This window comes from Pezoporus occidentalis, unplaced genomic scaffold, assembly GCF_034315485.1.
Source record: "Pezoporus occidentalis ecotype Australia unplaced genomic scaffold, CSIRO_AGI_Poc_V1 ctg43, whole genome shotgun sequence".
Classification (NCBI taxonomy): domain Eukaryota; kingdom Metazoa; phylum Chordata; class Aves; order Psittaciformes; family Psittacidae; genus Pezoporus; species Pezoporus occidentalis.
In genome coordinates, this window is record NW_026915758.1 from 997,505 (window position 1) to 1,025,221 (window position 27,717).

At 42.5% G+C, this 27,717-nt stretch overlaps 2 protein-coding genes across 5 annotated transcripts in view; one reads left to right on the forward strand and one right to left on the reverse strand.

Annotated features, from left to right (window-relative positions):
- Positions 1-1,677, reverse strand: part of ASAP2 (ArfGAP with SH3 domain, ankyrin repeat and PH domain 2) — a 90,733-nt gene extending 89,056 nt beyond the window's left edge. The window contains exon 1 of one of the 4 annotated variants that reach the window (XM_062634538.1): positions 1,319-1,674. In XM_062634538.1, coding sequence (XP_062490522.1) covers positions 1,319-1,444 — 126 coding nt within the window. In that variant the 5' untranslated portion in view covers positions 1,445-1,674. Of the gene's footprint in view, positions 1-1,318 lie in introns of all 4 variants that reach the window. The other 3 variants (XM_062634537.1, XM_062634536.1, XM_062634540.1) reach the window with 3 other exon arrangements.
- MBOAT2 (membrane bound O-acyltransferase domain containing 2) overlaps positions 1,174-27,717 on the forward strand; it is a 172,031-nt gene continuing 145,487 nt past the window's right edge. Inside the window, exons 1-2 of the mRNA XM_062634545.1 lie at positions 1,174-1,379; positions 6,250-6,369. The gene's annotated coding sequence lies outside the window, so the exon portion shown is untranslated. The remainder of the gene's footprint in view (positions 1,380-6,249; positions 6,370-27,717) is intronic.

Here is a 27,717-nt window from a genome sequence, read left to right on the forward strand (position 1 = left end):
GTTCTTTTGTAAGAAGGAACATCAACTACTGACAAGACTGCTGAAGAGGCTCTTTTTAAAATACATGCTTACTGCAAAACAAATCAACTAAACACTCAATGTAAGAACTGATGTAACAAGTAGATGGAGCAAATTAATCTGCATCACAAGCAAGATCCCCCCCTCCTACAAGTTATTTCAGAGAAGCTGCTAGAGGAATCAGATACACAGATGCTTCCTCTTTCATTGTGCATATACAACTGGGATGTGGAATGTACTCTCACTGTGTTCAGACCTGTCCCAGATTTCGCTCCTATCTGAAACACGAGGGAAGACTCTCAGTCTCTCTCTCTTCCCCCAGCGCTGGCAGCCACCCTCTGCAGCAGGGAGGGCTCTTACCGCCAGGTTCAATTGCACGTTTCGAATATTTGGAAAGAAAAACAAACCGCTCTCTCTTAGACAAAAGCGACTCCTACTAAGTATTTGCAGTCCAGGCTGTCCAAGCCTGGCAGGGAAGAGGGGGCTCCCGCGCACCGAGGGGAAGCCCAGCCGGCGCCGCTCCGGGGGGCTGTCTAGCGAGGGGCAGGCATCGCCTCACGGCCCTGGAGAAGCGTTTCCTGAGGGAACGCTACCTTAAAGCATATGTCCGAGGAGAAGAAGATGTTTAAATTTCTACGCACAGGGACTGGAAAAAAGATTAAATCCCACCTGTGCAGGCAGGCACACACACACATTGATAAAGGACACTCCAACCTCTCGTACCGCCGGGCTGGCAGGACCGAAGCCCCCCACAGTGGGGCGGGAAGAAGGCGCGGGGAGCCGAGGCGTTTCAGGTGTCGCTGTAAAGGAAAGGGCAGAGAGGGGAGGCTGGAGAATTCAAATAACCCCCCAGGTAAGAGGGAGGGTGAGAGGGCGGGAGAAACCGGCCGAATTAGGGCTCCGCAGGCATCAGGAGGAGAAAGAGAAGCTAAGGGTCGGATTCCCCTACCCCCAGACTAAGAGAAGCCGTGCGGGCGGCGGCCAGCCCTCCAGCCTCGCTGTGCACTGAGGGGCGAGCTCAGAGGGGGGAGGCGGGCGCCGCGGGAGTCCGCGGGCCGGGGGGCAGCAGCGCCTCAGCCTCCCCCCACCTCCCCTTCTTTTCTTTCCCCGCTCCACCACGAGCCCGATTTCCTCTCAGCGGCAGTCGAGGGCGCTCCTCAGGGCCGGGCGGGGAGAGGGAGCAGCAGGAGCCAGTGCCGGTAGTGCCTTGTTCTCTGCTGCCGCCGCGGCGGACAACCAGGCCGGAGGGGGCTGCGCAGCCCGCTCCCCTCCCCGCCGCGCCTCCCCTCCAGGGACTCACCTCCTCGATGGCCGCCACCGTGTTCCTGCACTGGGCCATCCGGGTGGTGAAGTTGGAGGCAGTAGGTGACTTGTAATCCTCATTGGTTTCGGACACGAATTCCGACACGGAGATCTGGTCCGGCATGGCGGGGCGGGGATGAGTGAGGGGAGGAGGGGGGGGGAACAGGCGGCTCCGGGGGGAGGGGAGGGCCCAGGGAGGACTCCCCCCTCACATCGCTCGGCAACCGGCGGCAGCGCCCTCCTCGCAGCTCCGCCGTCTGGAGCGGTGCTGTTCCTTCTCCGCCACCACACAAGGAAATTCCCCCCACCCACACTCCTCCTCCGTGCGCGGTCACGCAGCACCGGGGCCGGGCACACGCCCAGCGGCGAGCGGTGGGGAGAGGAGGGGAGGCGGCGGCGGGAGCTCTCTCCGTACCCCGCCCTCCCTTGCGCTTGCTCCTCGATCTCACACACAGAGGGAGGAGGCGGGCCGAGGCGCGGCCGCGTGAATCTCCCTTTCAGTCACCGCACGCCCGGAGGAGACCTGACGCCGCGCACTTGCCCCCTGACTCCCGCCCGGAGAAGATGGCGCCCCCTTCCCTCTTTCCCTCATAGCCCCGCTGAGGAGAGAGAGGGAGCGGGAAGCTGTGGCAGGAGCAGTGCGGCTCTAGCTGAAGAGAAGCCTGTGGCTGGGTGATCCGAGGGACAGGCAAGGCGAAGCCAGCCCTGTAATTAAGATCGTGTTTAACAACAAAAACCAAGGGCAGGGGAAGGTGAGGGGCCATGCCTACCTGATGTAACGGGTGGAAGCCCGCAGGACAGGTCTTCGCACTGTCCCCTCCGTGGCTGCCCGGAGGTGGCAGGGACAGGCTCTTCCCTCACAATTCATAATCTGTATTTCGACAACTTAATCTATTTTACGAGTTTGTGCCCGAGTTTTGAGGGAGATAAAGCTGAGAAATGCTGACAAATTCCCAAGAGGTCTGTGCAAAAATAGTTTTAGGCCAACATTTGTATCTAAATTCTTAGAAAGCTTTTTTCTGTACTCGAAGTAGTGTTATAAGAGGAGGAGATGCCTTGTACTTTAATATAAAGTGACAAGGATTATTCAAAACAGAAAGAACACAGCTCAGCCACAGCTGTGGCATTTGTGACCGATGGGCAGAAAAGGAGATTTGCAAGGTGTCACCAGCGGGGCATGGTGCTTGCTTGCATTGGGAATACTGGGAATGTGGTCCACAGCAGTGATTTCTCTTGGCCTCAAAGCCCTTAGGACTTCTAGCTTCTTCATGCAGAAAGGAATGGAAGCCTGTATTTTGGCCCAGAAACTCTCCTCTGGTGATGGAGTTATTAGCTGTCTGTAAATGATTCTTTATTGCTGGGTTTTAAAACTCTCCAGGGAATTCAGATGAGTCAGCAGGTACTATTTTGCTACAGTTTGTAAAATGCCCATATAAATAACTGCAGGCCTACCCAGATGTTACAGCCCATTGTGATCCTTGCTAGTGTTGTGAGTTGTCCTTTAACATGAGCAATAAAGCTTATCGACCATATTCATTCTACTGGTTGTAGCAAAACAGATGAACAGTGGCTATCTGCATGTTCTTTCCCTTTTTCTAACTCTTACTAGTTTTTCCATTCTAAACTTCCTTATTTTCTCTCATAAAATTTGCCACCATTATGTTGCTTTTCAACTTCTGTTTCCACATAACTGTATTATAAACCACCCTCTTTGTTAAGTCTTGTGCATGTTTCAGTTGATGGAGCATATGCAGGTATAAATTGTTATGGTGCTAATGCATTAAACATGTATTTGTATGTTACATGGTACATGAGTGTATTTGTGACCAGATTGAGTATAAATACTCATTCTTGCTAAAAATATGTGGATCTTACGTCTCCATTTTTGTATCAGGTGATGGTGATTACCTTCAGAGCAATACTTACTACACTATTACCAAAACTTAGGAAACTAGCATTTTTAGACTTCGTATCTTCCAGTGTGGCATATGTATTTAGAAATTTTGAAAGGGGTGAAAGCCTTGGGGGGTCTGAAAGGCAAATAATACTAAATTTTAAATTTTGCAGCAGCTCTTCTATCTGCAGCAAATCAATGCAGTCTCTAGTGCTTGCATCTTCAGTTTGATATTGGAGTGTATACAACTAAGACAGTTCACACAATGAAATTTTAAATTCTATAGACTGTGTTTACATAGCAGGTCAGGCCAGAAGCAGCGATAGCTTCTAATCTTTCATTGAATAGATTCAGAACTTTGCCATCCCAGTGAAGCCTTTTTGCTTGACAGACTGTGCATTTGACTCAGCTCTCTTGTTTCTGAAGCTGAAGACTTGTGCTTGGGTGAACCTAGACAATTATCTAGCCTTGATCTCAAGACTCACAGTTTGGAGAAGCCATTGCTTCTGTCAGTGTATTCTGACAGAGGCAAGTCAAGATTACTGCATCTTCCAGCTGTTGCTTGTTATTACAATTTTTTCTGTAGGTTGAGGAGCTATTCAGTACTCAGACTTTTCTCCCTGTGAGCATTCTTATACACTGTAATGAAATAATTTCTCAGTTTTATTTCTTGATAAACTAAGCTGATCAACTTCCCTGTTTTGAAGAGGGCAGAGCCAATTTGAATTGCTTTGCATTGGCCACAAACCAAGATTGAGTACACAGATGGTGACTGTGGGTCAACTGACATGTGCGAACTCGTTACTTTGCAGTAACACTTTCATTAGTGTGTGTGAGTCCTGTGTCTCTCAGTGAAAGGATATTTTCTTAGCCTTTCCATCATTCTTACAGTTCTAACACCTCGATAAATTATTATTTTGGTCCTCTACTCCCTCATTGTTACATTCAGGAGTATCATTAGACTTTCTGGTCCCAGTATTGTACTGGCTCATCTACTTGTCCATTATGGTCTCTAGGTATTTAGGAGCAACACTTAATTTTAGCATCCAGCCTATTCTTTGAATTTACAAGTGTTGCAGTGGAATGGTTCAATAATGAAACAGCTGTGAATGAAGCTTGCTTATGCAGGATCTGGTACTACTATTTCGTTTCTAGGTTTTTCCTGCTTGCTTGCTCACCATTGCTCCTTCTCCTCTGGCTTTGGACACTCTTTCTTTCTTATCTGCAATTAATACTACATAAAATGTCACTGTTTTCTTTGACCCAGTCGCAAAGTTTGATGTCTTCTACTAAAGAGAAATAAGTAACAAAACCACTTTCTAAAGATCCAAGCTCTGCACATTACTGAAAAGCTTCTAATCTTGTAGATAAGCATAGACTACAACGCTATAAAGTGATGTGAAATATCAGGGTTTAGGTATCTTTCCCTTGCAGAAGATACGAAGCTCAGAATACTTGATTTGTACAAACATTTCTTCCTAAATTGACTTTAAACCAGTATTAATTGTTTTGTCAGTCAGTGTTATAAAAAACATGTCAGACCTTCAAATCCTTACATAGACTTCATTAATTTTTTTCTCACTTTTGTTTTTGAGCCTTTAGAAATCCTATCTCTATGTCAAAATATTTATTTGCATCACTGCCATTAATTAAGAACCCAAACCAAGGACCAGATACCATACACAGAACAACAAGGCAGCCTCTGGAGATCTGAGCATCTAAAATTAGCTAATGGAAGTGCAATTGAGTGAATATAAGGAAATACTTGACCGTTACTGATCTGCATGAGAGTCTGTGATCTCAGTGCACTATTGCCCAAATGTTTCATAAGACATTTCAAATAGAGTTTTCAAGAAGGATTTTGAGATAGATTGGGCTGTTTAAGAGGGAATTATTATGAGGGTCAGCATGGGAAGGTGTGACAGACCTTGTGTCCTTCAAATGTAACAGTTCAGAGTTGGAGGTTAATGTCATGGATCAAATAGAAGCAGAAGTTAGTGTCTGTTTAGTTGAAAGGGCATGGGAACTTGCAAGTGGTCTCTCTCCAAAGAAGCAACATAGAAGGCTATGAAACCCTAAGAAATTAAATGCAAATTCATCTAGCTAGGGCCTGACTGAGGTAGAGAAAGCCTGTCAAAGAAGCAAGCTAAGATGGAAGTTCACCTGGGTTTAGCACAGAAAATAAGCATAGAAATTTGAAGTTTCCCCATTGCAATGAAGCATGGCTCAAAGCAAAGTAGAATTTAAGAAAAGAGCAAAATTCTATTTCATCTCCCAGAGTCAGGCTTCCAAGCAAGAGTGAAACAGGTGGGACCACGTACTTCATGAATGTCTGTTAAATAAAATAGGATGACCTTTAAAGTAGAGAATACATTTAGAGACAAAAATAAATCTTCTCACCTGAAGTCTGCTATCCTTATATGATAAAGTCCTCACCTATTCAAACTTACGCCGCTCACTTGACATAAGTTTGAATCGGAATACCTGGCAGTGATGAACTAGCTGCCTTAGGTGCCTTTCAGGGGCCATCCTTTGCTGCACTGGTTTCTTGCCTGCAGCTGATGATCTGGAATCCATGGGAAGTGGTAAGAAATGTTAGTTTAATTTGCAGGACAGCTGTTTGGTCATGGGGGACATGGCAGGCCTTAGGGAGTGCAGAAAGGAACTTCCTTCAGAGGTCGTGCTCGTGAATTCTGCCTGAGCAAGGTCCTGTTCTGCAGGATCTCCTGACACTTGTATTCAGCTAGTTTGGCATTTCAGACTTACAACGGGCCTGCATCCTCCAGGGGAAGTGCTTATAGCAGCTCTGAGTAGTAGGGAAAGAGATTACAGAATCTATAGAACTTGGGATACCATCCACGCCTCAGGAAGATCTCAAGCAGGAAGGATTCTGTGGATAAGGTCATTCCCTCAAATTATACTGAGAAGACATAGTTTGTATAGCACAGCACCATGTATGAATAGAATATTTCAGTTGGAAGGAGCAACAACAATCATCTGCCTTCCAGAACTCAGAGAAATTGTCCTTTTTTCAGAATATATTAAGTAATTGATGCAACTGAACATAATCAGCAGGCAAGACTGAGAACAGCCCCCCTGTAACACAGAGCATGGTGCATCTCCTTTGAGAGGGACACCTTTTCACATCTGTACTGGTAAGTTAGAAGTACAAAAATACAGCATGGGTCCTGGGGTGCAATCAGCCATATTGCTAAGTTGTTAGAAAAGTCCCTCGCATAGGTTCTGAATTCTCAAAGTCTTCCTGAAGATAAGTAAGCACACTTTAGGACTTTGGACAGTGCACTAATACACACTACTAAATATACTCTTTTGGACAGTGCACTAATACACACTACTAAATATACTCTGTGTTTTAAAATCTCTTAAGACAGATGAGTTTGAGAATGATTGTAAGAATATTGTAATCTTTTCTGGTTTTAGAAACAGCCATGTCTTCTGCACCAGTTCTGTGAGTCTAACCTCCCTTTCCTGGTATTTAGCTTCTGAAAGTGAAGCATTCTGATTCCAGTTTAAACACAAAATTAATATAAAAAGACATTTTTAATTTCTTTTGATAAAAATGGAACAAAAAGTACTTTGGTTATTACAGTCCCTGTTCTCAAATAGTTCAGTTTAACTGCTGATGTACTTACCCGTCTCTTTATGTCTAATACCCAGAAAGGACTGAGACTGATACACAGAGATCGGTTCTTCATCCTTTCCCTCTTGGTTTAGGATCCTGTTTTTGAATGTGTATCTCTGCCAACGGTCGGGCTCATTCTAAGTATGTAAAGTAATGCTACAGTTGGCACCTAACTTCGCTGAAATCAAGCTGCTGCAGTCACAGTGGCCTTGCACTCTGTAGGTCCGAATTTAGCATTTTGTGGGTTTTAAGCACACCATTGTGTTGCCTATGCCATCATCTAAATAATTATGCGCTTTGCTCTCATTGCACTTATCATAGTACTACAATCTTAACGTTGCTTGCATCTTACCTATTTATGCACAGCATATTACTAAGTCATTACCCTCCAACACTAGTAGCTGTCCATTTTGAAACGCAGCACTAAGTATGGAATTGCTGCGAGGCACTTTTAGGCAGGGTCTGGGAATGTTCCTGCAGTTGCAGGACAATGGATACAGGGACTAAACTTAATGCAGTTCAGTGTTAAGTTAGACTTGATATGATAGTGGAGTTTCTTAGAGTACAATTATAATGTTTTGAAGTGCGTAATAAAATTATGTGGGAAATGGTAAACAGCTGAAAAAGCAAAGCATAGAATTTAAATAATCTCTGAGGCTTTTTCAGAACAGCAGAGGAGCTCAGGCAGTAGAAAGATGCACATGTCAGAAATTAATACATTAGATAGGACCCGAAGGCTTGTAGACTTCACAGAGAAAACAGAATGAACTAAAACTAAATCAATACAGCAAGATGTATATTAATTTTCCAGTCACCCTTATTAGTTATTAAACACAGTTTAAGGAAACAAAATAATTTCATTAAAGAGGGAGGACTGGGATAACTAACTTTGACTCTTTGAAGGTAACATTTATAACGGTAATAATAAATCCACTACAGGCAAAACATTCTAGCTTTGAACTTTATCAATGCAATCATTATTTTGCCACTAAGGAGAAGGCAAAAAAAAAAATGTTTATTTATGAGGCATTTATTGTGGATAGAGAATGAAATTGTAAGCATGAATTGTAAATAAAAACATCTGTGATTAATGAAATTAACAGAAAAAAAGGAGAAAAGCACAGATTTTTCTGAAGCACTGAATTATGTACACATATTGTAGTTAGAATGTTTGCTAAGTAACAGACAGTCTGAATGAGGCTTACAAGCCTCAATAATGTACAAAAAACCTGAGAGTGTTATAACAAAGATCTGCTTTCACTGGTGTTATGAGTAGCTGATCCCTCCCAAGCTTTGTAGGATTAGTGGCAGACAGTGATGAACTTCAGTAGAAATGAACAGACTTGTGGATGGCAAAAAGTTCAGACCTTTTATATCAGCCTTATTTGTGTTTAAGCAGTTGCACTAACTCTTAAGGTATCTGCTAGTCTTTCTTTTGGTGTCACTATCTAATGACTAAAAGGTGGTGAAAAATGAGTACACAGTTCTCAGTGGGTAAAAGAATGTATTACCACAGGAAAAAGAAAAAACAATCTAAGTCTAGATAAAAAGAAAAAGGGACACAATCATGATGTGCCTTAAAATAACTAAAAAAGAGATTGCTGCCTCAAAAAATGCTTTAAAAAGTCCATCAAGAAAATACCAATGCTTAGAATCCAAGGAGATGTAAAACATTGTGGCGTATGTAATGAAGTTTTCATGTCTTGGCATAAAAGGTTACGAGCAGATTATTAATGAAGAGATACAAATCACATGCCAGTATGTTGCTTGGTTTGTAGTAGTTAGTAAATTTATCTGATAAAAATAATAATTAAAAAATCCCTCATTTATGTTAACATATGTTAACATCAACATTTACAGTATTCTATGAAGGAAATAAAAAAAAGGAAATACTAACAACTGACTTGGCACTAAGCATTCAAATGCAGCAATGCTTGTGTGCAGTGCAGTTTCTTACTGTGATGCATGTAAGGAGCCTAAGGCAGACCTTAATTCATTTGCATTAGCATCCCAGGTAGCGGTACATGAAGAAAATTGGCTCCGCAGAACAAGGCTGTCCATGTGGGTCAGAGTAATCTGAGCATAATTGCTGTGTGCATGAATAGCGTGTTATGGAAAGTATCTTCACTGGATTGAGAGCTGATGCAATCCACTCCCTCCTGTGGTTTTAGAACACTTCTGAAACAAGGCTACCATGGTGCAAACTGCAGGCAACCTAATTTGATGTTTATGGATTTACAATCTTATTTTGTCCTGTAAAAGAATAATACATTCTGCAAAAATTTATCATTAATTCAAGTATATGCTTCAAAGCACGTATGCCATTTTGAAAGCTAAGACTTTTTCTGAAGCATTTTTGAAGTATTGGAACACTTGTTGAGTAAATACTACATTGCTTCATCTCTAAACAAGGGAAAAGAGTTAGTGCAGTAATTTGAAAGCAATTTACGAGAGTCAATTGAGATTTAATAAAACATTCCAAGGAAGTCACATGATTTCCATTCGCGTATTTTCATTATCTTTACACTAAAGGACAACGTAGCACTTTATTTCCAAAGCTATTGTCTTATGATAACTCTCATAAGAGAACCATTACAGTGCACAGTTGTCTTTGGCCAAAGGTAGAGATTATTTGCTTTATAATAACTTTTTTTTTTTTCAAAGTAAAAAAAGGAGGAAATTCTTTAATGCAGGATGTCTGATTATTTCATTAGAGTGGTCTGTGGTCCTTGTGGCTTGAGTAGTTCTGTATTTACTTTTCCACATGTACAACTGCAAAATCAGAACAGGGTAGGTACACCCTACCAATGCACTTAACCAAAAACTCAGTCTAGATATTGACGGCTCCTATAAGAAAAAAATGGAGAGATACCACTTCCCCCAAGTCAGAAAAAAGTAAATGTAGCTCAAACAGTATTTCAATTTCTATAAATATACTTAAAAAATGGAAAATGAAAATAAAAATACTTAGTCCATATATATAAACCAGCTATACAGGACAATTTATGGAAACCAAGGAAGTGGAGTTAATTTTCAAATACATATATAATGAAATTTGAAGTGCATGTTTGTTAAATATGTATCATACTGATGGATTCTTTATAAATGTGTAACAGTGAGATTTATTATTTATATTGCTTCAGGACTATATTAGGTTCTTTTCACTAAAAATCAGGATGGTGTTTCCTTCCTCAAAGAATATAAAACTCCACTTCAGGAAATAGACTGGATTCTGTACCTTTAAATTTGAAACAAGCTGGTTTATGGGGGTAGGATAGTGTGCAAAATGAAATGTGGCCATGGTTGTTCAAGTTCGTGACATACTGTGTATGGCTCAAGCTGTTCTATCTATTCCTATATGCATTCAATTAAAGAACCCATCTTCAATGATGTATTCTAGTACACTCCTGGGAACTAATCCAATGTCTTTAGCTATCTGTTTTACATGAAACCAATTATTGCAATATCTCTAATGTCTAAGTAGTATTGTCATGAGTGCCATTTTCAGCATGGGCCAAAGTATTTATTTCTATGAGATTATCTATCTACTCTTCAAATTTATTATGCTTTCAAGAATATCCACAGAGTCACATTAGCATTTTTGTATCCCACAGCCAAATGTTCAAGCAAAATTTCATACCAGATAAATAATCAGCTGACTGAACTTATTGCTCTCCACTTCTATTTACATAAAATGACCTCTTGCCAGTGCTTAACCTCTCTCTATCCTCATTCTAAGCCTGTGTGACATGCATGTGACAGCCTGTGTGCATTATTTGATGTAATCCTCTGGTTCTCCCCGTTGCTGCATGAGGCTAGTTCAGCTCTGCTATTGGCTACAACCACTGTCTGGAAAATTGTGAGTAAGAATGAAAGCAATGTTATAGGAGTTTGCAGAAGAAGGTGTCTCATGTCACCACAAATTACTATATTACAGCAATAATAAAATGAACCTGCAAGCACTGAGGTTTCAGTTGTGACACACTATTTGACCATGTGTGTGAGTTAGTGCAGTTCTTTGTACAATTATGCCTTTCCAGAAGTACAGTGGGAATGATTATCTAGTCTAAAAGAGTGTTTACACTTTGTGCCTTAACATAATGCTTGTTTGTTGCAAAACAGTATGTCACTTTCATAAATTATTTTTAGCAGGTTCTGACTTCCTATTTGCATGAAAAATGCTGGTTTTGTGGAGAACTCCAAACAACTGTGAGGTAGCTAAGTGTCATTATCATTACTGTTGTTACACTGTCATGGTTTGTTACTGGTAGTTCACTTTTACTAGCAGACATTGTGTAATAGGGGGTGTGTGAGCTCTTCAGTGACCTAATATAGCAGTCCTTTATTGACCTAATTTTATAACAAAACTTTCACTTATGCCTATCATCAGAACAAGTGGAGAGCTTTGATTAGGTGGCTTGGGACTCACTTTATTAAAGGAAAATAGCTAAAATGTAATGGAGTGTCAAAACACAGTACTTGCATCTGAAACACAGGAATGGGAGGTATTGCAGTGATTCAGTGGCAAGGTACAGTGGGATGATGTTTTTTCATCTGAGTGAATTTACTCACTCCTTGTTTCTCTCATGAGGAACTTGCCAACAAAGCCTTAAAGAAATACTGTGTGTTAGGGTCTGTCTTGCCAAGGAGGTTTTTAAAGCTCCTTGCTTTAAACTCAAGGATGATTTTAAAGCTTTTCAGATGAGATGTACATACAGAAAAGTGTATTTTTTCAAAGGAAGAAAATGTACTTATTGATACTGAATTGCTGAGGTGAGTCGCTCGAGAGAGGACGCCTTCAACACCGGGGGGGGGGGGAGATCAGCGTCCAGGAGCCTCAACGCAGAGCGACAAGAGCCACCGAGGGAGCCTCAAGTCCTCGACAGGACCTGCCCAGAGCCGGCAGCTCAGCTGACGAGAGCAGCTGACTCACACGGGGCGGAGCCTGAGGCAGCGGCACCAGCCATGAGTGGTTAAAAACCTGCCCCAGGGAGCGCGGCGAGGCAGTTTGCGCGGGCAGGGGAGCGGGTCGGTGAGCACTGGTCGTATGATCAGGGCCCGCTCTGGGAGCTCTGCTCTGGCTGCCCCGGCGGTGGCCAGCGTAGGCACCCAGACAGAGCCGATGAGAGGGGAGGCTGCAGTGCAGAGCTCGGGGTGTAGAGAGTGCCTGCACTGGGGTCTGGTGAGGGGAGGGTGCACAATGGGCAGGGCTGCACTCGGTGCTCCCTGGTGGAGGTCCTCCTGCAGCAGGTGTCTGAGCTGCGGGACGCTGTTAATAGACTGCGAGATGTCAGGGAAGCTGAGAGGAAGCAGGAATGCTTGCTCCTGGCCCAAACTGTGCAGGGGCCTCGAGCTTCACCTCTACCTCATGAAGGAAAGAAGGAAGCTGGGATTTAGTGACAAAAAAGCAACAAAAAAAAAAAAAAAGAAGGAAAAGGACAACCAAAAGCAAGGGGCTTCCCCCTAAATCCCCTGTCCCCACGCAGAACCGCTTTGCTGTCCTGCAGGGGGCTAATGAGGAAGTGCACTCGAGCCAGAAACAGCCGGCTGGTGCGCTGTTAAAGAAGATCTCTACTGGTGCCGCTAGGAAAAAGCAGCGGGTCATAGTAGTAGGGGACTCTACACTGAAAGGAACAGAAGCACTTGTCTGCTGGCCAGACCCTGTCTCAAGGGAGGTGTGTTGCCTACCAGGGGCACGGATCAGGGATGTGGCAGAGAGGCTGCCTGCTCTAGTAAGTCCCATGGACTATTAGCCACTTCTGGTGTTACATGTGGGTGCTAGGGATATAGATAGTAGTAGCCTGGGGAGCATAAAGAAGGACTACAGAACCCTGGGGGAGGTGGTTAGGGGCTGTGGAGCTCAGATAGTCTTTTCATCAATTCTCCAGGATGCAGGGGAGGACCTAAAAAAAGCTAGGAGGATTGTCCAGGTTAATAAGTGGTTAAAAGGGTGGTGTCATAGTCAGGGGTTTGGATGTCTTGAACACGGGACCCAGGTTTGTAGGCCAGATCTAGTGGGGGCTGGTGGAGCTGGTCTGATGATAAAGAAGGGAAAAAGCAGTTTTGGTAGGAGGCTTGCCAGACTGGTCAAGGAGGCTTTAAACTAGATGTGTTGGGGGAGGTGGTCATCATTCCATCCCAACACACCCAGTCAGTTGCCAGAACCTATAATAAATGCTCGGAGCAATGTAGAGATATCCCAGCCTCTCCAGCCAATGAGCCGGCTTCAGTTGGAGCTCGGCTCAGATGCCTCTATACAAATGCCCATAGCATGGGGAACAAACAAGAGGAATTAGAGATGCGTGCACGTCTACGGGGGTATGATATAATAGGCATCGCTGAAACATGGTGGGATGGCTCCAACACTGGAGTGTTGGAATGGAAGGTTACAGGCTCTTTAGAAAAGACAGGCCTGGCAGGCAGGGAGGGGGATTTTGCCCTTTATGTTAGGGATAGGCTGGAGAGTATGGAACTCTGTCTGGGGACAGGTGAGCAGTCCACAGAGAGTTTGTGGGTCAGGGTTAAAGGGAATATAGCCATGGGAGACATTACTGTGGGGATCTGTTAGAGACCGCCTGATCAAGAGGACTCTGCGGATGAAGCACTCCATAGACAGATAGGAAAAGCCTCACACTCACAGGCCCTTGTTCTCATGGGTGACTTCAATCACCCTGACATCTGTTGGAAGGACAGTACGGCCCAGCACAAGCAATACAGGAGGTTCCTCGATTGTGTGGAAGACAACTTCCTTCTGCAAGTAATAGAGGAGCTGACAAGGAGAGGTGCCATGCTTGACCTCGTGCTCACCAACAGGGAAGGGCTGGTTGGAAATGTGACGCTCCAGGGCAGCCTTGGATGCAGTGATCACGAGATGGTCGAATTTGAGATCCTCAGGACAGTGAGAAGAGCGTGCAGCAAGCTCACTGCCCTGGACTTCAAAAGAGCAGACTTTGGCCTCTTCAGGAACCTGCTTCGGAAGGTTCCATGGGATACAGCCGTAGAGGGGAGGAGGGCCCGAGACTGTTGGTTGATATTCAAGGATCACCCACTACAAGCTCAGGAGTGTTGCATCCCAACTAGGAGGAAGTGCAGGAGGAGGGCCAGGAGACCTCCTTGGATGGATAAGGAGCTCCTGAGGAAAATTCAAATGAAAAAAGAGGCTTATAATAAGTGGAAGCAAGGACAGGTGGCATGGGAAGAGTACAGGGATGTTGTCCAGGAAGCTAGGGACCAGGTTAGGAAAGCTAAGGCCCAGTTAGAATTAGACTTAGCTAGAGGTATTAAAGATAACAGGAAGGGATTCTACAGGTACATAGCAAATAAAAAACAGACTAGAGAGAATGTAGGCCCCCTCAAGAAGCTCTCGGGAGAAATAGCTACACAGGATTTGGAGAAGGCTGAGGTTCTGAATGAATTCTTTGCCTCGGTCTTCACTGGCAAATGCTCTGACTGCACCACCCAAGTCTTGGAAGGCAGATGCAGGGACTGTGAGAATGAAGACCTTGTGCCCACTGTAGGAGAGGAACTGGTTCGAGACTATCTTAAAAACCTGAACGTGCACAAGTCCATGGGTCCTGATGAGATCCATCCACGGGTCCTGAAGATGCTGGCAAATGAAGTTGCGAAGCCACTGGCCATCATATTTGAGAAATCATGGCAGTCAGGTGAAGTTCCTGATGACTGGAAAAAGGGAAATATAACCCCCATTTTCAAGAAGGGGAAAATGGATGACCCTGGGAATTACAGACCAGTCAGTGTCACCTCTGTGCCTGGCAAAATCTTGGAGCAGATTCTCCTGGAGGGCATGCTAAGGCATATGAATATCAACAAGGTGCTTGGTGACAGCCAGCATGGCTTCACTAAGGGGAAATCATGCCTGACCAATTTGCTGGCTTCCTATGATGGGGCCACAGAACTGATGGACAGGGGTCGAGCAGTTGATGTCATCTGCCTGGACTTGTGCAAAGCGTTCGACACTGTCCCACACGATATCCTTGTCTCTAAATTGGAGAGAAATCAATTTGATGGATGGATCACTCGGTGGATAAAGAACTGGCTGGATGGCCGCACACAGAGTTGTGGTCAATGGCTCAATGTCTGGCTGAAGACCAGTAACAAGTGGTGTCCCTCAGGGATCAGTGTTGGGACCGGTCTTGTTCAACATCTTTGTTGCTGACATGGACAGTGGGATTGAGTGCGCCCTCAGCAACTTTGCCGATGACACCAAGCTGTGTGGTTCGGTTGATACCCTGGAGGGAAGGAATGCCATCCAGAGGGACCTTGACATGCTTGTGAGGTGCGCTGATGCCAACGTCATGAAGTTTAACCATGCCAAGTGCAAGGTCCTACACCTGGGTCAGAGCAATCCCAGGCACAGCTACAGGTTGGGCAGAGAAGAGATTCAGAGTAGCCCTGCAGAGAAGGACTTGAGGGTGTTGGTTGATGAGAAAATGAACTTGAGCCGGCAGTGTGTGCTTGCAGCCCAGAAAGCCAACCGTATCCTGGGCTGCATCAAAAGGAGCGTGACCAGCAGGTCGAAGGAGGTGATCCTGCCCCTTTACTCTGCTCTTGTGAGACCTCACCTGGAGTATTGTGTGCAGTTCTGGTGTCCTCAACATAAAAAGGACATGGAGCTGTTGGAACAAGTCCAGAGGAGGGCCACGAGGATGATCAGGGACTGGAGCACCTCCTGTATGAAGACAGGCTGAGGAAGTTGGGGCTGTTCTGCCTGGAGAAGAGAAGGCTGCGTGGAGACCTCCTAGCAGGCTTCCAGTATCTGAAGGGGGCCTATAGGGATGCTGGGGAGGGACCCCTCATTAGGGACTGTATTTACAGGACAAGGGGTAACGGGTTAAAACTTAAACAGGGGAAGTTTAGATTGGATATAAGAAGGAAATTCTTTCCTGTTAGGGTGGTGAGGCACTGGAATGGATTGCCCAGGGAAGCTGTGAATGCTCCATCCCTGGCAGTGTTCAAGACCAGGTTGGATGAGGCTTTGGGTAATATGATTTAGCATGAGGTGTTCCTGCCCACGGCAGGGGGTTTGGAACTAGATGATCTTAAGGTCCTTTCCAACCCTAATTATTCTATGATTCTATTATGACTGTGGGGAGGCAGTAGGATGGGATGCCTGCATGAGTAGCATATTAAAGGTGGATTATAGGAAGGCTGAGTGTCTGGCTGGAAGCTCATTTTCTAAGCTGCCCTTGTCATTTGCTAGCCAAGACATTGCAGGCCACAGTTACACTAACATAAAATCTCTCAATGCACTTTTATTTTCAATCATTTTGAGAAAAGAAAAGAACAATTCTGCCCAATGAATACCAAGAAATCTTCTGGGCTTTGAGTTGGTAGGACACATTAATTTTTGAAAGATCTAAAAAAGCTTGAGAATTTGTCTGCTCTGAGTTTTCTGTTGGAAAAACATGCAGTTAGCCTTTCTTCCACTGGGACTGGAATTCTATTGAGTCTGCAGACTGGAAGTCAGCCTCAAGCTGAATCAGACTTACTAACTCAGTATCAGTGGGAAACACACTTCTGTTGGTTCCTTCTGTCACATGTTTAGCAAAAATACTATTACATTAAGAGTATTTTGATTTTGTATGCAATGTGTAATAGAAATTCTATGAATTTCACTTCATTCAGGATTGTGTATGCTACATAGCTAAATTGTAACCATGTTTGCTTTAATTTCCCTAATTTCTGGGAGTTAAATTCTCATATTGCTGGCCTACACTAACAGCTTCTTGAATTAAGCTTCCTTGGGCTGGTAATGATTTTCAGCTAAAACAGTAGTAAACATGAACTGGAATAAACATACAGTGGTAGATTTTAACAGAAAGGAAATGATTATTTATTGAGTGTTGCTGGAGGGGCTAAAATAGTTTAAATAAACAGAAATAAGATGAAGACCAAGTGAAGTACAGTCCACAAAGCTAATTTAAGCATCTTTGAAATCTCTGCAAAATTCGGATGAAAAATGAAAGGATTGCCTTATTATATTCTTCTCCACTTGGCTTGAAGTCCTATACTACAGTAAAAAATTAGGGTTTATCAGCAGATTCAGCAAGGATGAGGATATTGTTATGTATACAGTATCACGGGATTCCTTGTTGTTGGGTTTAACTCCAGCTGTCAACTAAGCACCATACAGCCACGTGGTTGCACAAATACTCCCAGGGGATGGGGAGGACAATCGGAAAAAAAAAAAGGTAAAACCCATGGGTTGAGATAAGAAGTATTCAATAATTGACAGAAAAGATAACAATACTACTAATACTGCTACTACTAATAATGACAATGACTACTACAAAATGGAAGACAACAAAGAGACAAATAAATCTTAAGAAAGACAAGTGGTGCACAATACAATTGCTCACCACCCGCTGACTGATAGCCAGCCCAACCTGAGCAGTGATAGGTCCCTTCTGGGTAACTCCTTCAGTTTATGTACTGGGCATGACATGCTGTGGTATGGAATACCCCTTTGGCTAGTTTGGGTCAGGTGTCCTTGCTGTGCTCTGCTTCTGCCTTCTTGTGCCCCTCCTCACTGGCAGAGCATGAGACTGAAAAGTCCTTGATCAGGGTAAGTGCTACTGAGCAGCAACTGAACCATCAGTGTGTTATCAGCATTGTTACCAGACTAAATTAAAAAGACCAGCACTGTACCAGCTACTAGGAAGAAAATTAACTCTATCCCAGATGAAACAAGGACACTCATTTAAGATTAAGAAGTTACTAAACACTTCAATGGAAAAAAGCAGCTGAAATAACAGCAGGCTCCACCCAAAAGAAAGCATATAGCAGCGGAGGAATTTGTTGGGTAATTGCTTTGTTCTTTCTTGCTTGTCTACACAAAGGGAGGCAGAAACATCACTTGGATAAATAAACACAGAATAAGGCACACCCACATAAGTCTGGTACTGTGATGTGAGAAAAAATTGAGCAAGAAAAAAAGGATTTTGAATCAGATTTTGGCTGGGAGATTTGGGGATGGGAGCTGTAGTGTTCTGTGCTATTATTTTGATTTTTCTTGTACTTAGAGAAAGTATTTGTAAATAAAAGAAATAGAGTAATTGCCCCACCACCAGCTCCTCCTTCTCTGTGGAAAGACCCACCTAGAACAAAAAAACCTTGCTAACCTTTGGGATTCAAAGGCAGTAAGTGTGTGTGTTTGAAAGCAAGGGGTAGAAAATATCAGTAGGATCCAGACTAAACCTGCCGTGTGCTGAGATGTCTCCTTTCCCAGGACTCATTTTACCACTACAAAATCTGGAATTGGTTTCTTATAACTAGTATTCTACCTTGTCATTCAGCACGGGAGTATAGGCAGTATCAAAGCACTAAACAACCTTTCAGCCTGTTTTTCTGAAGGCAACCAGAACTGCTTCCAGGCTTCCTCCTCCTTATAGCATATGTGAGCGCACCCAGGCAGTTGAAATGAAGTAAGCAATGAGATTTGAGTACACAAGTGCACCAGTAAATTGACCAGATATCTCCTAAAGGACAGGCAAAAAGAGGAGAAGCTTAGCAAAATGAACATTTCCATAGGGCGATTTAAGTGAGAAGTCTGGGATTGTTGAAACAGTTCCTGTGCAGATCTTCTATTTCGTTGTTATCCTTACTTTGCGTAGTCAAATCCAATCGTGCAGGTAGTTCAGTAAAATGGGTTTGATTGACAAAATAATTACTGGAACCATTCTAATGCTGTCTTAAAAGATGGGAGCTGATTCCGGAAGCATTTCTCCAGAGCGTACTTGTTAGTGCAAAACACTGAAGGACTTAAGAAAAGCTGGATCTCTTAGTGTGGTTTAACAGTATTAAATCCACAGAATAGTGCTCAAATAGGTGGCAACATATTCTATTTATACAAATATGAGTTATAATATACTTCTGGGTTTGGTAAAGATGAGTATTTCTTTTTTTATTTGAGTACAATTAATTGAATTGTAACAAAAGTAACTAAAAGAGCAATTTAATAATAATAACTGGAATTGAATAATAACTTGAAGACTGAAGAGGAATAGCATCAGTATTATGGCTTGCAGAGTTGTCTGGGCCTCTGATTTTTTAGCAAAGATTCTGTCAGTAAAATAAGAGGGGACTCTGATTACAGCCATATTCTTAACTAAATCCCTCTAATCCTCTTCTGTACCTAATGAATCTCTTTATTTTTTTTTTTGTCTGTTGTAGGATGCAAATGCAATGATGTGTATTAATTGTAAAATCATAAAAATCTAGGCAGAGGTGGCACAGCCCACAAATTCATCTCAAGATTGTACCTCTACGTTCCTCACGGGGCCTTGTCTGAGCAGCTCCTAAAGACTTGGAGTGAGTGTAATCACTGCAAATAGTTTATTCCAGTACTTCTTACAGTTAGAAAGTTTTGAAGACTTTTATGAGGCTTTATTTTTCTTTCTTCCACAGAATAAATGGCCTTTATTCTTCTAATCTTTCCTTATGTTTCTAGACCTCCAGTTGCTCTTACTGCTGTCCAAGTGATCGTGTCTTCTATACCTTTATTGAAGTGAGAGCAGATGATGGTGAGTTAATGCCAGGGCCAAGAGAATGCAGCATCGTCTGCCACGTTCTGCATATGTGCAGCTTCCTCCATCACGCCACCCTCAGCATTTATGCCCTAAGTACGGCAGTTGATACATTTCCCCAGAAGACCAAGATTCCCTCTAGTCCTGAAAAATACCTTCCACTGAGGAGCAGCAGATTGCAAGGGTCTCTAGATGGGATGAGTGCAGCAGAACACATGATGCAACACACAAAGTCTGGTATTTCATAGAATCATAGGTTGGGTTGGAAGGCATTTTAAAGGTCACCTAGTTCCAACCCCCCTGCCACAGGCAGGGACACCTTCCACTAGACCAGGTTGCTCCAATCCCTGTCCAGCCTGGCCTTGAACACTGCCAGGGATGGAGCAGCCACAGTTTCTCTGGGCAACCTGTGCCAGTGCCTCACCACTCTCATAGTAAAGAGTTTCTTGCTAATATCTAATCTAAATCTCCCCTCTGTCAGCTTAAAGCCATTCTTCCTTGACCTGTCCCTATATGCCCTTATATAAGGTTCCTCTCCAGATTTTTCGTAGGCCACCTTTTAGGTACTGGAAGACTGTTAACAAGGTCTCCTGGGAGCCTTCTCTTCCCCAGGCTGAGCTAGCCCAACTCTCTCAGCCTGTTGCCCATATGCCCTCTGTCTTTCAGAACCGGAATTGTCTTTGTGTAGCTCAGCTCTTTGTTACAGTTTAACAAGGTCTGTTACACTTTAACAGATTTGTGCTGTGTTTGCACTTTAATTTTGCCAAGCAGGAAAGTAGCTGTAATAATTTTGGGGTCTATGAAGACCATGTTGGGAATAATCAATGAAATAACAGCCTCTGGGATATAGGCTCAGCCAGCCCTATGCCTGGTCTGGTGCAGCCTAAGTGTCTGGGGTGCAAAGTAGGGCAAACACCACTAAAAAAAAAAAGACTGGGAGCAAGATTTGAATAAACAATTGTTTGTTGCTTTCACTCCATCATATGCATAATTTCACAGCACAGCAAGCAGCAGTCAGGGATTTTGCATAAAATAGTTGGTCAGGGCATTTTGCGCAGTTTGCCCCCACATTTGTCCTAGGTGAGTGGACAAGCTGTGGCAGGCACAGCTGGTGACCGTGGCTGTGCTTGGGCATCTTGCTCTCTGCCTTGTGCCGTCTATTCCTCCTTGCTCCTGCAAATACTATTCAGAAGACAGCAGAGAAGCAGAATCCTGATAAGGTAGTTTGACATCTGAGTCTGGCCTTCAGGCGATCAAGCACATTTTCTGCAGCCAATCCCCCCATATTTGAAGTTCATTTCATAGCTGTGAGAAGTCTCTTTTCTCATGGGACAAGATGGCTTTGGAGGTGGAGTACTTTTATCTTCCTGGCTAGAGTGAAATCTTCACAGAGAAGTCTTCGTTGAGTCCCCTGTTTTTTTTTTTTACAGTGCTATGACTCTTGAAACTGGTGGCATCTGGGCTGCTGTGGTCCTCCTGTCCCACCCCCACATGCATGTTCCCATCCCTTGTGTTGCACAACTCATATAATTACATGGTGAGCTGGCTCTGGGAGCTGCTCTGGCTGAGAAATAATCACTTTCATGTTGGACACAGCTGTCAGCCTGCTGAACTGTCTCAGCATGTGGTTGCATTAGAAGCAGTGCTAGCAGAAATAAAAGGATGGGAATGTAGTTGGGAAGTCCTGCAGATGTCAGGACTACAGTAGCCCAGAATTAGTACTATACAATTGCATTGGCCCTTTCTGCATGCACTCACCTTGATGTGTGTAATGCACTTTGAATGGGTCCATACCCCTTCACCTGGTTCTCTGATCACTTCCAGGTAGATACCTAGCCTGCTGCCACTTCTGCTGCTGCTTGAGGTAGAGGTGAAAATGGTGTGTTTTTTCATGCAGTAATAGGCTACAAATGGTGATGTTACACATTGTATCTGCTATTGAGCTGAGTGGTAATACTAGGTGATTGAGCAATGCACAGATCTCACGCAGTTGTGAAAACATGGCCTGAGTGTACAGCTTTGCATCACTTCCTCTGAATTCTCTCTCACATCTTCTTCTGAATATTTTTCTAATATGTCAAAATCACTTTGAATTCTAATCCTGCCAGCCAATATAATTTCGGTTCCCTGCAGTTTCATATTGTCTGCAAATTTAATAGAAATGTTCTCTAGTTCATCATCCAGGTTGCAAATGAAACTTTGAATGAAACTGGATCTGGGCCAGAATCCTGTAGCCCCGAGCTCAACAGAAAAATGTTGCTTGATTGATCCCTCAATTTTTGCAGTGTACCATTAATAATTACTCTTAGCATATTGGTATCCAATTAGGCTTTGTACCTACATTTCATTAGTTTCAACTAAATGTCCTCTGAAATTTATCCCTCCCAACTGCATCCCACTTTCACTGTATTAACAGGTTCTCGTACACCAAGATGATGGGCACTTTGAGGGATAGTTTTATTGACTTTGGAAGGCAGCTTATTTCTACACTTAAGGCCACTTGAATGCATAGTATCTAATCCTCCCACAGTGGTGGGAAATTAATATAGTGATTTCACAACAGAATGACAGTAAGTTGCCTGTTGCTGGACTACATTTTCTGTTAGAATTTGCAGAGTCTGGGAGTCAGCATCTTCCCCTACCCTTTCTTTCATGCCTGTGAATGAAAAACATCTGCTGACATTTTTTACAGAAAAGAAAAAAAAAAAAAAGGAAAAGCCTCATTAGTGGCAGCCATTCTCCATAGTTTTGCAACAAGCAAGGCCATTTGTGCTCTTTGTGGAACATGTTTGTGGTGTCCCAGTGGCAGTAAAGCTCACACATTGTTTACAATAGTACCTCCTTGCACACATCAGTAAGCAGCTGGGGCAGCAAATCCAGCTGCTCCCACAGTAAGCCTTTATGTCTACATACTGTGATATAGCATCTTCAGTGGTGTTTTTTCAAATACCACATTTGTTCTTTTATCTCACTGCTTTACAGTTCCCTACTTGCTACATGTAATTGTCAGTAAAGTGAAGGAGATGGCAGGCAACCCCTGCACCTCATGGGTACTCTCTGTTTAGCCATTTCTTTCAGCAGTAAACTGAAAGCCAAGGAAAAAGGTGCATGATGGTGGAACTATAGAAATAATGTTGATTAATAATAGCTAAAGAGTGGAAAAAGGCCGCTCAATCTTTCCTTTCACAATTGTCAGAGGAAAACTTAATTGAAGGCTTAAGACCAATACTTTTCAATTCCATACACAAACTGATTGCCAACTCCATTTTTGCCTGGAGGCCAATGCTTGCAGTCTGGCTGCAACAGGTTGTGTCTAAAGGCAGCTTTGGGTTTGCTGAATGAGAAGGTATTATTTGAAGTGTGAACATGTGTGCTGCCAACCTTGAAGATGCAAAATCTCCTTTACACATAGGCAGACAATCATCTAACAGAGTATAAAATACTTAATTAGCTTATCACAATCACTTTAAGGTGAGTGAGGAAATATTTTCTGTCACTGGATAGCATTTGAATGGTGATACAAGTTCACTGTGGTGATAGTGGTCAGCTCAGATATGTTATTTTTCTCTCTTCTTATATAAGAGAGAAATTGTAGAAATCAAGATATTTTTTTTTTCCCATTCTAATTGAATCATTTTGCTGGTTGTGATAAAGAAGTCTCTGTAGTAAGTTGGATAGAATTAGGTCACGGCAACATGCAGTCAGTCTCTAAATCTGCCAGATATTTCAGTTTTGACCTTTACTGTCCACAGAACTGGAGTTAATTATGACTGGAGAGTACTTACCATTTTTAGTCTTTGCAGAAATCTCTCAGCCAAAACTGCCTACTAATGATAACATAGTGTCTGTTGGTAGCTTCTTGTGGTTTTTTAAGACTGTGTGATATCTACCACCTTTATAGCAAGCCATGATAACGACCTTCAAAACTGTGTTACGTTTAGATGTTACACCTGAAAATCACTTAGCACAGTGATACTCTGTAGGTATAGTGGACACAAATTCCCTTTGCCCTGCACCTTGCTAGGTAATACACATATTGCTATAAATTCAAGGTAAATAGAGTGCCACTCTGATACTTCCTATTTTATATTCACTTTCTCAGATACAATTTAGTGCCTGATTAGGGTAGTGATGAAAACGCCTTCAGGCAGAAAGATATAAGTCTGTGTCTTCCCCTATGGATGGCAGAAAATCTGTCATGTGTGGTACTGCATGTCTAATTGTGACTTACTGTTTTTGGAAACTGCCAGAGAACTTCCAGAAAAATACCGATCCCGTCCCACTAGTTGGAAATAGTAGGAAAAAACTAAAAGGAAAGGCAGGAAAGCCCCAGGGGAATACTGTCTTGAAATACAGAAACTTAATCTGACAGCATCAGTTGGAAACAGATCTTTCAGAAAAAGGTTCAAGGTCTCTTTCAAAGGGACGTCTACTGGAGGAGCATCAGTTTGTTGTCCCCTGCAAGCAGAAAATGATCACAGTAACAATAAGAGCTGTGTCAGAGGTCCTTCACAGTATGCCTTGATTAAAGAAAGATGAGTGTGTGTTTCATTCTAATTTTAATGTCTGAAAGAAATAAAATGCTTAAGAAAAATGTATTCCTAAACTCCATAAAATCCACCACAGTGTAATAACTTTAATACCAAGATACCTGCCCACAGTCTAATCAGAGAGATGTATGAAGCAAACAGCTTCTGACACTGCTATGGCTTGAATAAAGCAGCCAATAAAGCTACTAGCATGTAATTTCAGAATTTTCTAAGCTGCTGATTTCACAGCTATGGAGATAGTTCTCCTTAAAGCAAAGGAAGTAAGAATATTAGTAACTGCTATTGTAGGTTACCACCCTCCAGACCTTTTATGAATATGATCTAACATTTCAAGTTTCCTCATGAAACCCAGTTAGATAATTTTGGTACAATTAACTAATATTCTTTTTTTTTTTTTTTTCCTTAAGGAGATACCCTTTTTTATCAGTTCAGATAAAAATCTAACTTTTTTTTAACTCAATTCTTATTCTGTTTGTTTAAATAGTGAGGGATTTCTTGCTTTTTAAAAAGACTTTTCTTACCTCTCCCCCCCCAAAGTTCAGGCCTTAATAAATCTACAAATTATGTTAAGGTAACAAACATACTTCAGCTATACATTTCCAAGGATATATTACAAATAGTTGTCTGCAGAAATGTTATTTTAACACCTCTTCCTCATAGACATCCTGGATACTCATGTCACGTATTTATTGTCGACACATGGTTGCAACAACTTGCAAGAGGATTTGGACATTTGCCCACAGCCTAAATTTAATGCAACTCAAGATATAAATATCACTGGTTTAAGCCTTTGCAGTATGTTAGAGACAGCAACTAGGTTTTCAGTGTTTGTTTTCATATGGTTCCCTACAGAGGCTGAAGAGACTAATTTCTTTCTCCAAGCACAGGAGTAGCAGATGGTGCCAGTCAGGTAGACCTGCCAGGGTGCATATGAAGAGACAGTAAGAGACACCAAAACTTACTTTGGAAACAAAATAGAGAATAACAGCCAAAACATCCCTATTTGTAGTTGCTTGGACAAGAAACTACTTCTTCCTTCTTCTCCTGAGCCAGGGCAGTGGTAGGGGGATCATTTCAGGTGTGTTCGGATGCAGCTTGAAATTTTAAAAGGTTTGGTGTATTCATAGAGCATTTTCATTGAGAGTGTGAGGCTGGTTAGCCTGGTCTGGCAAAGCCCTTTCAGCTTCTGGTCATAGCTCTGCCCATTTCATATCTGTGTGACCCATTCTTAGTTGACAAAAAGGGTGTGATTTCCTGTCATGATACCTCAAGCTTGGCCATATCTGTTTGTGCAAGTGTAGACCACAGTGATACAAAGAGCATGATAAAAGCTCAGCTTGGTGACTGCACGGTGATGGTGTTGCTCTGTTTCAGTACCTTCTCTCTAAAATGCAGTAATGCAGGTAAAAAGGAAAAAAAATCAGTGGAAAATCAAAAATATATTAAAGAGAATATTGTTTTGTTCTGCTTCCTTAAAAGGTTAATGTGTTAAGGAAGGAAATGTTTCACATCTATGTTACAATGACTTTTTATAACTTTTACATTTGTAATTCAAATATTTTAGAATTTCTCATTTTAGAATAATAAAAAAAAAAGCTACTTTTGGAACTGATTTAGGGCAAAATATTAAAAGTCTCAGTGTTTTTCCTTCTGACCAGCACTTAGTTATTTATGAACTTATTGGCATCTACATATGGGCAAAGCTGCTTTATTTTCAAGCAATTTTGTCAGCTCTTCAGGGAAACTGTGAAATTAATGAGGAGGGCCTAAAGCTAGGTATTGATAGAGCTCACTTCCAAGTCATCTTGGGCCTGTGACTGCAGCACACAAGACAGCCTGGCCCTGAAATCCTTATGCAGGACAGCTGGTTTGTTGTCCATCTGTAGCACTGTATTCTGACACTTGACATCAGAGGAGGCTGAACACACAATTTGCTGGATATGGTTCTCCAGGACCCACAGAACAGAGGTCTTCTTCACACAGCTACTGGTCATGAAATTCCTGCCTCCTCCTCAATTCCCTCTTCCCCAAAAAAAAGAGCAAAGACACTTGGTCCCCATTTGATAGCCTGGGTAACTGCCAGGATGCTGAGAAAAGAGGGAGTTTGAGGCAGAAAGTCAGGTAATAAGTAGCCTTTGTGGCAGAACCATCACAGGAGTTTGTTGAATACTATTTGCTTCAATGATTCCAGTGGGACTTAGACTGAGATTAACTAGGACCACTGACTTTGATTCGGTTTTACAGTAGGCTGGCTGCTCTCCTTGCTGGCTGCTGCAGGATGAGGCTCTTTCCACCCTGTTGCTCTTAAGCCTCTTGCAGCTCTTGTCAGAGACCATAATATCCAGTTTGTTATTGCAATAAATTATATTCTAGAGTGCACAGGCACATGTATAAAAATATAACTACTTTTCAAGTAGATACGAGAAAGACAGCCTTTCTGAGCAGGAACATTTCTTCCACTCACAGCTGTTCCTCTCCTTCTTGGAGGTTCAGCCTGTTCCAGCTTACCTAGAAAATTTACTCAAACATCTAAGCCAGAAAAAGAAACAAACAAAAAACCACAAACAAACAAACAAAAAAACCCCACCCCAAAACACCAAACCAACCCCCCAAAAAAACTCCTGAAGGAAGCAAACTAAATTATTCATCTCACTTCCAAAAATCACCCAATGCTTTGGTATTAAGCAGTGGTGTGCAGGAAGCAGGAGCTGCACACATATACCTATCTGATCTCTGCTTCTGTTGCCTCCTGAGGACTCTGTCACTCATGGAGCCAGAAACAGCACTGAAAAACCCTGATACTTCAAGGTTTTTATTAAAGTTCCTGTATCTTAGGACTACAAAGATTTTATATTTTTACTTTACTCTTTATTGGCATGATGATTTATAGCCCTGTGTATAGCATGATTCACAATATTTTGGAATTTATTTCAGCAACCGTTAAAAGTTCTGCTTTCCAATCTGAAGTGCAGCTGAAAACCACACTAATGTAAAGAATGGTTTTAGTGATGGGTAGGAAGAGCAAGGATTACCCAGGCTACCGAAAAACTTACTCTGGCCTGCAGTCAGATTGCTCGTGCAGTCAAAAGAGAAAGTAGAAGCTTTTAGTGGGTATAAATCAGCCTGGCAACAATAATTATGATACAGCCACAAGAAAATTCTAAGTCCACTTCATCCTTTGTTTCAGAAAGTCAATTCAGCTTTCTTCTGAGAGACACATATTAAAGATTTAAAAACCAATTCTATGTCCCGTTTCCTGTGTGGGACCTTAATCTTGTCAAAAATATTCATTGCACTCAGAGGTTATTTCTGTCTTGTTTTGATGCTACAGATTTAAAGAATGAGATCATTTCTGTTGGATGCCCAGCTTTTTAAGAATCTGCATCTCTTCTTAAGAAGAACAAGAGGAAAACTCAGAGTCCTTCCCAAAAAAACAGTGAGATAATAAGATCATGTTTTAATGGGGAAAAAAGAATCAAACACAATGTGATGTGTGGATGAATCAGCACAGACAACAGTGCCTGTGACCCAAAAAATGTTTAATGTTGAAGTGGCTGCCATACTCTTCCACTGTAGTTTTTCTTCTTCACTGCATAATATTCCTCATAAGCTACATTTCCATGCTGTGCTAATTCTGCTGATGTTATCACACATCTTAGGAGCATTGTTCATCTTCTTAAAGTCCAGTTTTAGAAGTGATAGAGGAGGAATCTGGACATAATTTTAGTTAAAGTTTAGCTTCTGATGGCCCTGGCTACAGAAAAA